At 40.0% G+C, this 12,622-nt stretch overlaps 1 protein-coding gene across 1 annotated transcript; it reads left to right on the top strand.

The window, feature by feature from the left end:
• The first annotated feature begins 5,574 nt into the window (after positions 1-5,574).
• LOC105922400 (opioid growth factor receptor) lies at positions 5,575-12,520 on the top strand. Its single transcript, XM_012858297.3, has 8 exons — positions 5,575-6,206; positions 8,795-8,887; positions 8,964-9,005; positions 9,093-9,147; positions 11,104-11,182; positions 11,257-11,323; positions 11,402-11,547; positions 11,632-12,520. Exons 1-8 carry the CDS (start codon positions 5,859-5,861, stop codon positions 11,972-11,974), a joined length of 1,173 nt encoding a protein of 390 aa, XP_012713751.2. The 5' UTR covers positions 5,575-5,858; the 3' UTR covers positions 11,975-12,520.
• The last annotated feature ends 102 nt before the right edge of the window (positions 12,521-12,622 follow it).

The following is a 12,622-nucleotide window of genomic DNA, read 5'->3' as shown; positions in this document are numbered from 1 at the left end:
TCATTTGGCCGTTTGTAACGCGTTGAGTTATTTGCTGCGCGTTTACCCCTGTCGGCCACCCTACTGCCAAGGTTGGTACGAACAGCTGTTTGCTTTAGGGTGCAGTCAGTCTTTCACGTAGCTTGCAACGTGAAACACTGACTGCCGGTTTGTTTGGATATCCTTGAATTCAATTCATTGACTCAGCATTTAAAACTTAGATTGTGTGCTGTCCATGCCCAACAATCATCCCAAACACATCAAAAAGGCTTTTGGAATGAATAAAGCAGGCTGAATGGGCCTAGCTTCAATTCTGTTGAAAATTTATGGGCTATGCTTAAAAGCCACTTCTGTGTCAGGATGCTAATCAATTTAAAGAAGCTTTTTCAGTTCTTCCAAGAAGAGGCATCAAATATCCAACCAGAAAGATGCTGGAAGCTTCTTAACGTCTGCAAAAAGCATCTGGTTTCTCTACAACTTGTTCTGGGTGATTTAACCAATATACAAATTCCAACTTGTGCACCCACCCATTTATTGTTGTTGTTTTTTTTACAAAAATTATGCAGTTGTGTGTATCGTGATTATACCACGTATCAAATACATCATCATTATAAACTGCAGTTAAACATTTTCAAATACATCAGGATGATTTAAGAGCTGCTGTGTTTTTGCACTTCTGACTTTAGGACAGAAATCATACATTAAAGTTGTTGTTTTTTACAGTCATAAGCAGCAAGATCATTTCATCTTTGTAGCCAGCAATAACCACAAAGGGCTTTCAGTTTAACAGCTCTATTGACAAAGCGATGATGCTTTGTTATCTGGTATCTCTCAGCTCCACACACAGGAAAGTTCGACCATCCCTTTATCTTCCACAGGAAGACATCAAGAGCAGGATGTTCACTGACTGGAGCCTCCACGCTCATCCCTCTGTGTGCTATTTTCATAGAAAATGAGGCAGTGAGACATACTGTAAACATGATGCTATCTTTACATAGATAGTACCTGGGGGCAGCACACGAGATAAGAAATGTGGTTATGAGGACCATAAAGTATGAGGACACGGAGTATTTTTGTCTCATAGATAGAAACGAAACATGTTCATGCATTGCAGATCAATATCTCCTAGGTGCAAAAGTTAGGAGGTGTCATAGGAGGGTCATTAGTGGTGAAGCCGTGGTTGATGGTGTCAGAATGTCAGTGGACTTAAGTTATCCTGCTCTTTACTGTTTACTTAGACTGACTAGAGTCATTAAATAGTCATCATTTTCTCAATTAATCGTAAAATGAACCCATTTTGTGTAAATGAGCAAACATGAAGAGTTTCACACCTTAATTAAATAAAGGGCCACATGCTTGTTTATGATTGTTTATGATTTGCTTTATCAGAAACTCCAGAGGATGCAGGTGGAGGCCTCAACAATCACCTGGATCAATGACAAACAGACCAAAGTTTGTGAGACTGAGGGACTGTGTGTCTAACCAGGTAGTCAGCAGCACAGGAGCACCACAGGGGACTGTACTCTCACCGTTCATTTTGAGTCTGTACACTTCAGACTTTCAGCACAAGTCTGACCTCTGTCATCTACAGAAATACTCAGATGACTCTGCAGTCATTGGGTGTATCAGAGATGGACAGGAAGCTGAGTACAGAGAGCTGGTGGACTGCTTTGTGGCGTGGTGTGGAAGCAATCATCTCATTCTGAATGTGGATACAACAAAGGAGATGATTGTAGATTTCAGGAGAAACAGGATTACATCAAACCCAATTTCCATCATGAGAGAAGATGTGGAGGTGGTGGAGGAATATGAATACCTCGGTGTTCATCTGGACAACAGACTGGACTGGAGACTCAACAGCGAAGCCATCTACAAGAAAGGACAGAGCAGACTGTACTTTTTTTAGGAAGCTTAGGCCCTTCAAGGTTTGCAGCAAGATGCTGCATATCTTCTATAAGTCTGTTGTTGAGAGCGTCTCCTCTGCTATCATTTGTCGGGGCAGCAACATCAGAGCCAGGGACCCGAAAAGGCTCAACAAACTGATAAAGAAGACTGGTTCTGTTCTGGGGACGACTGTGGAACCTCTGGAGACGATGATGCAAAGAAGGATTTTGCATAAAATCAAGAAAATTATTGGACAGTCCTGAACATCCTTTTCATGACATTGTCATTAGGAAACAGTCTCTTCAGTCAAAGGCTTCTTCAGGTTTTAAAACGGACCGCTACAGGAGATCTTTCCTGCCCACAGCCATCACCATCTATAATAACTCCTTGACAAAATGAGTTACATCGAGATTTAATTTCCCTTTGGGATAAATAACGTATTTTTGAATTTGAATTCTATTAATCATTATTTTTAGATGCCTGTATTTAATTAAAAGCAAGTCCTCAATAAATAAACTATATTGCAATTCATAAAAGATGGTGCGTTGAATAAATGATTCAAGACTTAGGTGATGGTGTTAGAGAGTCGTCATACAGATAAGTTCTGATTGACGGATCGCTATAGGTTAAAATGTTAAATCCCTGCTACTCACACATCTACAATTGACAACAAAGAAAGTCACAGATAACACTCAAAACTAGTTGATTTAATGACTGCTGCAACAAAGACATTGTTGAAGAATGTCTCAACATCCCCCCCATGCAGTTGTTGTGGGTGGCCTATTCCTTTACCTAACATCCAGCCATCAGAGACTGAGGATATGTGCTTGCTGTCTTCATACGTTGCAGTGGGAGGGACCTGAACAAACACTCTAACATCATCTCCACGGCTAGAAAAGATTCAAGACAGAGATTCCACGTTTTATCCACTAATCTTTGGTCCACCACTGCTTCCCTTATAATCCGCTGCAACATTGTTTAGCTACTAATGACGGTTCTATTTTTACAGTACACTCAAAAACATCTAATTTCAATCAAATCTTTTCATTTATTTTGTTAAGCCTTTCCTACTTCTAACCCAGTCCTATTTTAGCTTTTTGTCCTGATGCATTGCTGTCTGCTTCAGCTACTTGGATGCTTCTCTTTTGCAACCTTGCCGCTTTGTTTGTGCGTGCTCTAGATTTTAGACCCAGGTGTGTGGAAACAACTGGCCTCTTTTTCCCTATACTCTGTGTGGGTTTACCCTCATGTTGGAGTTGAATAATTGACTCCTTGACTGATGGCATGTTTCAGGTGCCACAGCTCATTAAGGTCTGAAGGCTCATTTGTGTAATTAGACTGGTGCAGGCATTTGTTTCAGAAGCGCAGACTACAGTTGATTTCCTACTCTTACTTTTAGGACTGAAAGAAGATGTGCAAAATATTACACTGATGTCATAGAAAAATGTAAGATGGATGCTCCAGAGCCTTTTTCATAAGGGCGGCTATGCATTTTTAAGGCCAAAATGTATCAGTTATTTATTTTACAAAAGTTGGTATTTATCTAAAGCATTTTCTTTGTTTTTTTGTTGTTGTTTTTTTGTAGGATGAGCTGAAGTATCTCCTTCGCTCATCACCTGCTGCTCCCTGTTTTCCTTGCCATAAAGCCGTTATTTCCACATTATTTCCTGCCTTTCAGTGGACAGGCAGCTTTGGTCCATAAGGTTTTATTCAAGTAGCAGGGTGAAGACAGCTAATTCATGACAGAGGGATACTGATCTGTTCTACAACCCACAAAGACCGATCCAAAACATGGACGACAGCTGTCATATTCCTCATATTAAATCACCCCTCAACCAGAGAGAACGTCACAGGTATTTTACCTGGGCTACAGAGAAAAGGACTCAAAAATACTCCTTTCAGCTTAAAGTACATCTTGCATTTCATTTATAAATGAATGTCCCCTAGCCTGAAGAATGAGTGGAGAGGCAGGTGCTCTAAGTTGCCTAATCAAGTTTAAATTTTTTTTTTTTTTTGCAGCAAAGGACTTGCTCGTGGTTTATTCATTTACATCCCTAAGAAAATGTCAGTGCATTTAATGAGTAGAAGAAACTTTTATTGTTATTTTATTATCTTACCTGCAGAGGAACGGGAAGTCCTGTGATTCGGACCCCTGGCAGAATGATTGGTGCATCTCTAGATGAACTGAGTTCAGGACCTCCACTGATGTCACAGTTACAAATGTGACCCCTTGGAAAAATCAGGACTCCGTTAGCACTATATACCCGTCACAACTCACCAAACTGTCACCAAAAACTGTCATGCAGTTTAACACCACCTATAATTACTTTAGTGAAAGCATCATGACTGACTGAGCTTTCTGGGTGTGCGTTAGCTCTCTGTTGGGTCCAGATCTTTGCTTTCTTTTAGGCCTTAGCAGGGGCGGTTCTAGACCAAATTTACCAGGGGGGCCAAGGTGGGGCCAGTGTTTTTTCACAGGGGCACAGAACAAAAAAAATTAAAAACAATAAAACGGCAATATTTAACTGCGTAATAATATTAAGTGAGTCACTTGTGGCTCTGGAACTGCAGGTTTCAGACCCCTGATCTAGCAGTTGAAAACTTTGCCCCCTGCTCAATACGGCTAAAGCTAAATGTGAAACATCTTAAGTTTTAAATTCTTTTTAGAGTAAAGCTGTATAGGTAAAAAATAATATTGGTCAAAGTGACCAATCAGTTATGGTTTCTTTGCCATTGCAAATAATTATGAGAAGTTTATTTAACATCATGCTTTTAGTACAGGAGCCATAACAGGGGCCAGGGCCATTTCTACAGGGGCATGGGCCCCTGTTGGCCCCTGTCTAGAACCGCCCCTGGGCCTTAGCAATATGAGACCAGCTTTTATGCAGGGAAAGCGGCGATTAAGTTGCATGTCAGCTGCTAGTGGAGATTGTTTCACACACATGATTCATGATTCTTTCATCTAACAAAACGTTAGCCTATTCCAAGCACGTCCAAGGTGCGGACGGGGCCATTTGTGGCCCCTGGACTGATTTTGTGTGCCCCCCAACTGCATTTCAGGAAAGATTTGGTCTACTGGGAAGATTTGGCTGATGGAGATGGAGACGTTTTATTTTTATTAGGGTAAAATTAATACAGACGGGTTAAGATGTTACAACAGAAAATGTTGGGTAAAACACAATGTATTCATGTTTTAATAACCACACTTTTTACATTCTATTTCATTTCATAATAAATACGACCACATCTGTCTGATTAACTCAGATGCAAATGTTTGTGCATTAAAAGTTTTTTTCAAATCATTTAGTAAAATTAGCTAAATGCAATTTGAATTGGGCCCAATTCCTTTTTTTTTTTTTTGTTTTTCAAAGTTCAAGTCTAACAGGTGACCATCTTTTAATAAAGCAAATGTGCAAAATCTATTTTTAATTTTGGATCTACAGGGATTTAACATCCTCTTCCTTCAGAAAATCTGATTAGTTTAATTAAAGTTATCATATTTTGTAAAGCAAGTAAAATAAAATCACGTTATTTCTGTTTTAGTTTTTTTTATCGTTATTATCCATTTTTTTTTTAGTTCTTTTGACTTCAGAATTTCGGCCCATATATGCCAACAAGTTTGCACCCCTGGCCTATTCTAAAGGATATCATACAAAAAAAATAAATAGACAATTATGTACTTATTTAGTCAGGAGTCCTTGTCAGCTGCTCACTGTGGGCTGACTACTCGCCCTAAATAAATTACTTTTTGATAATATTCTAATGTATTGAGATGCACCTGTATATCATTCTCATATATAATTAAAAGGCTCTCTTGAGTGCATGCATTAAAATGCAACTGGATTCAATGCAACTGCCTTAATTGCAGAACAACGAGGCACTCAGTGAAACAAATGCCGCGTGCTAGACCGGTTCGTTTCTGGGAGTTATTCGTTAACAAAGTTTCGATTTCTGCGGAGTGAAGGGAGAAAGTGAAACTGATGTGAGCGCCTCTCATGGGGAGTGCGCTGAACCTGTGTCTCCGCATACGACGCAAAATGCCCGGCTTTGTGGACCTCGTTTTTACCCTCTTCAGATGGCTGTTTAACGGGGTCAATCCGCTATGGCGCTGGGTGACTTCGTTCCCAGGTGTTCGGTTCCTCCCTAGACTGCCGCTGCCTTGGTGGACGAGGAGCGGAAGCGCTTCGGACGAGGAAACGGGGACCGAGGACGACTTCACCGGAGATGAATACAAAGCCGACCAGGCAGACGAGTTTTACTGCGAATATGATTCGTCCTGGGAGACGGAGCCGGGGGAGAGCTCCCAACCTAAGAGGGCCAGATATTCTGGAGGGCTCAGAAATGTGAGTAGGACCACAGGTTTATTATTAAACGCCTGGATATAAATCCCTTTAGGCCGATCCTCTGCATTCCTGCACTGATAAAACACAGTGGTGGACTTCCCCCTATAAAGGTGGTTTAATGATCTGCAATCATTTAGTTCAGGTAGATTTTAATTAACATTTCGGATTGGAAAATACCGTCTGAAGTCACATGTCGTGTTTGATTAGCCTCATTGTTAGTCTTAAAAAATGCAGTAGCCTATAGGCCAAAGTTTCACAATCTGAGTCATAAACTAGTTAAATATTAAATTTGCATGTAATTTGTTCACTCATGACTTTATCAATTTTAAATGAGTTTTTAGGCTGTTGTTGTGAAATATTTCTCTATTTGTAGTTCTCTCTGAGGAATCCGGGTGTTATGTGGCATTCCATTTGCAGTCTATCTATCTATCTATCTATCTATCTATCTATCTATCTATCTATCTATCTATCTATCTATCTATCTATCTATCTATCTATCTATCTATCTATCTATCTATCTATCTATCTATCTATCTATCCATCCATCCATCCATCCATCCATCCATCCATCCATTTATCCATTTTCTAACACATCTATCCCTACTGGGGTCGTGAGGGGTGCCTGTGCCTGTCTCCAGCTGTCAATGGGCGACAGGCGGGGTCCATTTGCAGTCAGAACTCGGAAATCCCAGCTTCCGATTAGAAAAGTCAACTGGCAGCTAAAGTTGGACTTTCCTGTCGGAGATTCAGAGAACTTGGCTCCATCCGAATGCCTTTAATTATACATCCTATAGCGCCCACTCCTAACTCCTGCTCCTTACCTGTTATGGGATGTACAGTAAGAACTCTCTGGTAGGCAGGAAAGGAGCTTCTGACCGCTGTGCTGATTTCGGACAGCCTTTAACTCTGACGTCATTAGATGAGGGAAACACACATGGACAATGGCACTGGGAGTGACAATGCCACACAGGTTCAGAGCATAGCTCCAAGTTGGCCAACGCTGGGATGGGTCTTTTTGCTTTGGTGCTTACTACTACCACCAAAACAAATATGTTTCTCTCAATCCATCCGCTACATTCTCCATGCACAGCAGCCATATTGGACATTCCATTTGCTTCAGAAATCAAAAATAGGAGATGGGAATGGTGTAAACGCGAGTAAAAGGCGTTCCAGTTAAAAAAGTTGGGATTCCAAAATAAAACACAAAAGGTTAGCATTCCAATATGGCGACGGCCAGAAAAGCTGTTGTTTTGTTCATAGTATCTCTTATAAACGTCCTTTAAAGCTGTACTCTCCAAATGCAAACACCACTTTTCATTTGTTCGGTTCAGAGTTTCAGCCGCTACATGATGATGATGATGATGATGAACTTTATTGTCCCAAAGGAAATTTGTCTTGGTTACTGACTCTGGCTGCTACATAGTCCCAACCATGGCTGTCACACTGTGTTCACACATGAGAACACTGCTATAAAAAATTCCATTATAAGAAAGACAAATGCATAAAAGAAGCATGTCACATTACATTCACAATAAAAATAAATAAATTAAAAAAATGTATTAAGGCCCTTCTATAACGAATCCGTTATGAGAAAAATGAATACAGAAAAGAAGCATGTCAGTTCAGTTTAAAAGTTTGGATACCATTGCCCACTTCCACAGTTTGTTTTCCGATCGGAAACCGGGATTTCGGAGTTCCGACTCCAAATGGAATGCAACAAAACTCAGAACTCGTAGCTGGGAGTGATGCACCCAATTGAGAGCCTTCTGATTACAAGTAGAGAAACATCAGGATTTTCTCTTTGTTTTGGGGCTAATTACTATTAGTCATAAAAAGCACCAAGATTTCTCTGCATTTTATGTGCTAAAACATAAAGGAAGATGTTCATAAGTAGATATCTTAAAGCACTATGAGTGCTACTGGTTTAACGAGAGACAAACTGTAAAGGTGCTTTGTTGCGCACTACATTCTGCGTTGGTGCAGCCATACTGGATCCTGAATTCGGGTCAACTCGGCGAGCCTTGTCCTTCTGAGGGAAAATTCTGACTTTAAGGCACGTTTTATGTTTGTTTGTTTGTTTGGTTTTAACTGGAAACTGGGAATATCAGACGTCTGAGCATGAAGAGAACGTGCCATTTCTCTGGGAGCTGCTACTTTCCAAGTTGTAATTGCAACTCCAACATGCGCTCTTGTCATAATTCCGACTGGGAACCCAGAAAATCCAACTTCTGAACACAAAAAGAGTTCTCAGTTGAAAAAAAAACATCAACATCTCCTGAGGGGAGAATTCTGGCTGGGAAAGTAGGAGCTATCTATGATGACTTCCCTTTAAATAGGACCTAGTAAAAGTTACCATGGTTCTGACTAATTCTAATTACTCAATTATTTGCTATCATTTAACCATTAATGAGAGTGGCCTATATTGTATTGCATCGTGCCTGATTAAAATAACTTCAGTGGAACTTAATCTGGAAAATACATTTTTAGCGTGCTTTTATATTCCTGGTTGTATATTTTTTTCACAAAGCACATATGGAGAGCTTGAGACAAGTGCTGATAGAATGATGCGACAATGTTTTCTTTTTCAGAACAATTTCAGCAGGTTTCAAAATGCTGCAAGAGACATGCAGAAATACAGGAATGCCACCAACGTCATATTGCAGGAATACAGGACAGCCACCGTAAGTTTGATACCCATAAAATAACACATTGTTGCTGCCCTTGTACTATCAGCGTGCAACTTATTTTCCCCAATAGGAGCTGAATAGTACAACAAAATCTGAAGAGCCACAAGAACTGGTATGTACAAATTCACCTGTTCTAAAGTGATTTTTCTTATAATATTTAAAAAGAAAAATCTAAATGAAATTCTTGTTTCGTGAACAGCATACCATGCCCAATCTGAGCTTTTACCTTGGGAAGACGCCCTCTTTACCAGACGGTAAGCCTGCCACTAACCCTATGATGGTTGTGATAACAATGATGACAGGAAAAGTGATGTGGAAAATCAGAAAAGCTTAGACAGTATTTCCTGACAGCAATTCCATAGTAGAAACATTTGAACAGCAATTTTAGACCTGAACTATTCAATTGCATTCAATTCAATTTTATTTATATAGCGCCAATTCATGATACATGTCGTCTCAAGGCACTTTACAAAGTCAAAGTCAATCAAATCATACAGATTGGTCAAAAAGTTTCCTATCTAAGGTAATCCAATTGATTGCATCAAAGTCTTGACAAGCAGCATTCACTCCTCCTGAAAGAGTGTAGAGCCACAGGAAGAGTCGTCTGCATTGTTGATGGCTTTGCAGCAATCCCTCATACTGAGCAAGCATGAAGCGACAGTGGAGAGGAAAACTCCCCTTTAACAGGAAGGAAAAACCTCCAGCAGGACCAGGCTCAGTGCGAACGGTCATCTGTCTCAACCGACTGGAGGTTAGAAAGGACAGAGCAGAGACACAATTCCAATTAACATTTGGAACGGTGTGAAACTCAGTCTGTCTTTCTGGGTCCATGAGCAAGACCCTTGACCACAGGTTGCTCCCCAGGCGCCACTCGGTGTTGGCAGCACCCTGCTCCCTAAGGGATGGGTTAAACACAGGGACTATAAAGGAAATATTTATTTATATTATTGCACCTTCATCTTGTCTAGAGTGTGTACCACATGAAAGATTTCATGTTTACAGCCTAAAATGTGGGAATAACAAATTAAATTGTAATATCCTGAATTTGTTGTGTTGTATTTATGTCAAGCTGATTTTAAAATAATGGGTTTGTGATTTTGATTGTATTATTAGTCACTACTATAAAAAAAAAAATCTCAATTACAAATGTAAACCCGCATCCGGACCTCGATGCAGCTAACCTGGGTTCGAGTCCTGGCCCGTGGACTTTCCTGCATTTCCTCCTCTCTCTCAACCCTGTTTCCTGTCGGTCAACTTGCAAATAAGGGCCACTAATGCCACAACATTTTAAAAAAATGCAGTCCTGTGGATAAAGTATTCGCCCTCTTAAAAGATAGATTCGGTTATTGCTTTTTTGACACACGTTTCAGAAACAAAAACAAATCATATCAGGCAACGGTTAATTGAGCAAATACATGAAGCAATTTTCAAATGAGGCTTTCATTTATTATGAGGAGAAAACGAAAATCAACCTGGCCCCCAATGTGACAAAGTGACCCCCAAACCTACTAACTGGTTGCCACACATCTGCCATCAGGTGTCTGTGATTACTGGCAATGAGTCACTGGGGAGCAATTTGGGCCCTTTCTTATTTGAATGTTGTCAAATCAGCCACAATAGAAGGATTTTAGAGCATGACTGCATGACTGGCACCCTAAAAGCCTTAAAATGTGTTCGTAACCCGCTTTTTTAAGTTTTTTTAGCCTACTTCATGTTGTCACATGGGTTCTGTGAGTCCTGGCTTGCTGAGGTGTGGCAGCAATCAGGCGTAATCAAGGATAATTCCCGATTTAACAATGAAACCAGTTACCTTTTCATGTTGATGTGGATAAGGTTGTTTTTCTCTTAATACATGAAAACATTTGAAAAATGCAAAGCAAAAAAAAAAAAAAGTTGTACCTGTCAGCAGGTAAATACGTTTGGATACTTTTTCACATCACGGTATTTTTTATCTATTGTGCAAGCCCTAGTTAGGGTTCTTAATAAATATATACTCTGCAATAAAATGCAGAGTATACAAACAGCTTAATTATAAGCTAAAGCTGACTCAGAAAATATATCTTAATTCAGCAATGTGGTTTGGTAAAACAATGCATTACTGCATGCATGCAGCTTCTTGACCCTGCTACAGAAAACCTTCTAACCCATCTGATTACTTTAATCTATTTAAAAACTAATTTACATGTGCTAACCTTTGCGTTTGTTTTCAGGTGTCTACATTAAGGATTTCCACCACAGCTGGAAGGGAAAATATAACCAGCTGGAACGTGTGCACACCTTTATCCAGTGGTGAGTTCCTACCCAGTGTAAAAATGGAAAGGGAAAGCTTTAGTTCCAGCTTGTAATCGGTTTTCTCCTGAAAGGCTGTTTCCTCTGCAAGAGCCAGGGATGAACTACGAAGCCAAAATCCTAACAAGAAAGGAAATTGAGGTAATTCTTAAAAAGGATACTATCTGAAGAGAAACGAGCGTCAAACAGGTTCCCACAGAATGTTTGCATTTCCTGCAGGAGTTTCGTCGTAGTGACGTAGCAAAGGAAAATCTGCTGGAGTCTTACAAGCTCATGTTGGATTTTTATGGCATCGCGTTTAAAGACGGAACAGCAGAGCTGATAAGAGCAGACAACTGGATGGAGAGGTTCGAGAATCTAAACAGGTGAGCCATTTTTGCACTTTACAGAAAAACAGATTTCTGGGTTCTTAAACTACAGCTTGAGTTTTTAATCTTGATGCTTTTTAGACACACGCACAACAACTTGCGCATCACCCGCATCCTGAAGTGCCTGGGAACTCTTGGATACCCTCACTACCAAGCCCCTCTGGTTCGGTTCTTCCTGGAGGAGACTCTCGTCAACAAGGAACTTCCAAACGTCAAGGAGAGCGCCCTGAACTACTTCGTGTTCGCCGTCCTTGACAAGCGAGAGCGCAGGAAGCTTCTCCATTTTGCCTACGAGCACTACGAGCCTAAAAGCCAGTTTGTGTGGTGCCCGAAGAAAATCCAGGATGTGTGGTCGGCCCGTTCGGAGGAACCAAAAATGACCGAGAGAGACGGTTGGACCGAAACTTCAGTGTTAAACAAGTGACTATGTTGTAGCAATAAATACGTTGACGGTAACGATGAAAGTCTTTTGCAGAGTCTAAAAGCTGGTGAAGAGCTTTATGATCGGCAAGTATTGAATGATAAAGTTTAGTCTATTGTCCTCCACTGAACAGAAACAATGTGAGTGCAGTCGTCTTTTCAGGTCTGTCTGTAAATCCTGTTTGGAGGTTTTCAATTGTTGCGTTATTCTTACTGTTCTTTAATACTGGATGTATATGTTTTGCACTAAGTAGCTTTAATAACAGAGATTGAAGTACTTTACAGCAGCTCAGAATACACAAGGTGGACTTAACCTGTGATTATTTTTGCTCATAATTATTGTTTCTTAGTTTGACTTTTAGGATTGGGATGTTCATACTTGAGTTGTTTAAATTGCTTTGTTTTCTCTACTCATATTTCATGTGTTTTTTTCTCATTAAAGGAATAGTTATACTCCATAAACCGACTCATTCGAATTGAAAGACTATAGTGAGAAAAAGGCTTTTTACTATATCTGCTTGTTTCGTATCTTTGACGTCCCTGAAAAAGCATATGCTTTTTAGAATTTTTATTAATAAAATTTGAAGTGTACTCTTTTAGTATCCAGCCACCTTTAATTTGATAACCATCATTCAAAAAAAAAAAGAAGCGT

The sequence above is a fragment of the Fundulus heteroclitus genome, chromosome 20 (genome assembly GCF_011125445.2).
Source record: "Fundulus heteroclitus isolate FHET01 chromosome 20, MU-UCD_Fhet_4.1, whole genome shotgun sequence".
NCBI lineage: Eukaryota > Metazoa > Chordata > Actinopteri > Cyprinodontiformes > Fundulidae > Fundulus > Fundulus heteroclitus.
This window is presented reverse-complemented; position numbering and strand designations above follow the sequence as displayed.

Coding starts and splice junctions, on each gene's coding strand:
- LOC105922400 (XM_012858297.3), top strand. CDS start 5,859: ATGGGGAGTGCGCTGAACCTGTGTCTCCGCATACGACGCAAAATGCCC. Junction 8,888..8,963: donor AGGAATACAGGACAGCCACC/GTAAGTTTGATA, acceptor TTTCCCCAATAG/GAGCTGAATAGTACAACAAA. Junction 9,006..9,092: donor CTGAAGAGCCACAAGAACTG/GTATGTACAAAT, acceptor TTTCGTGAACAG/CATACCATGCCCAATCTGAG.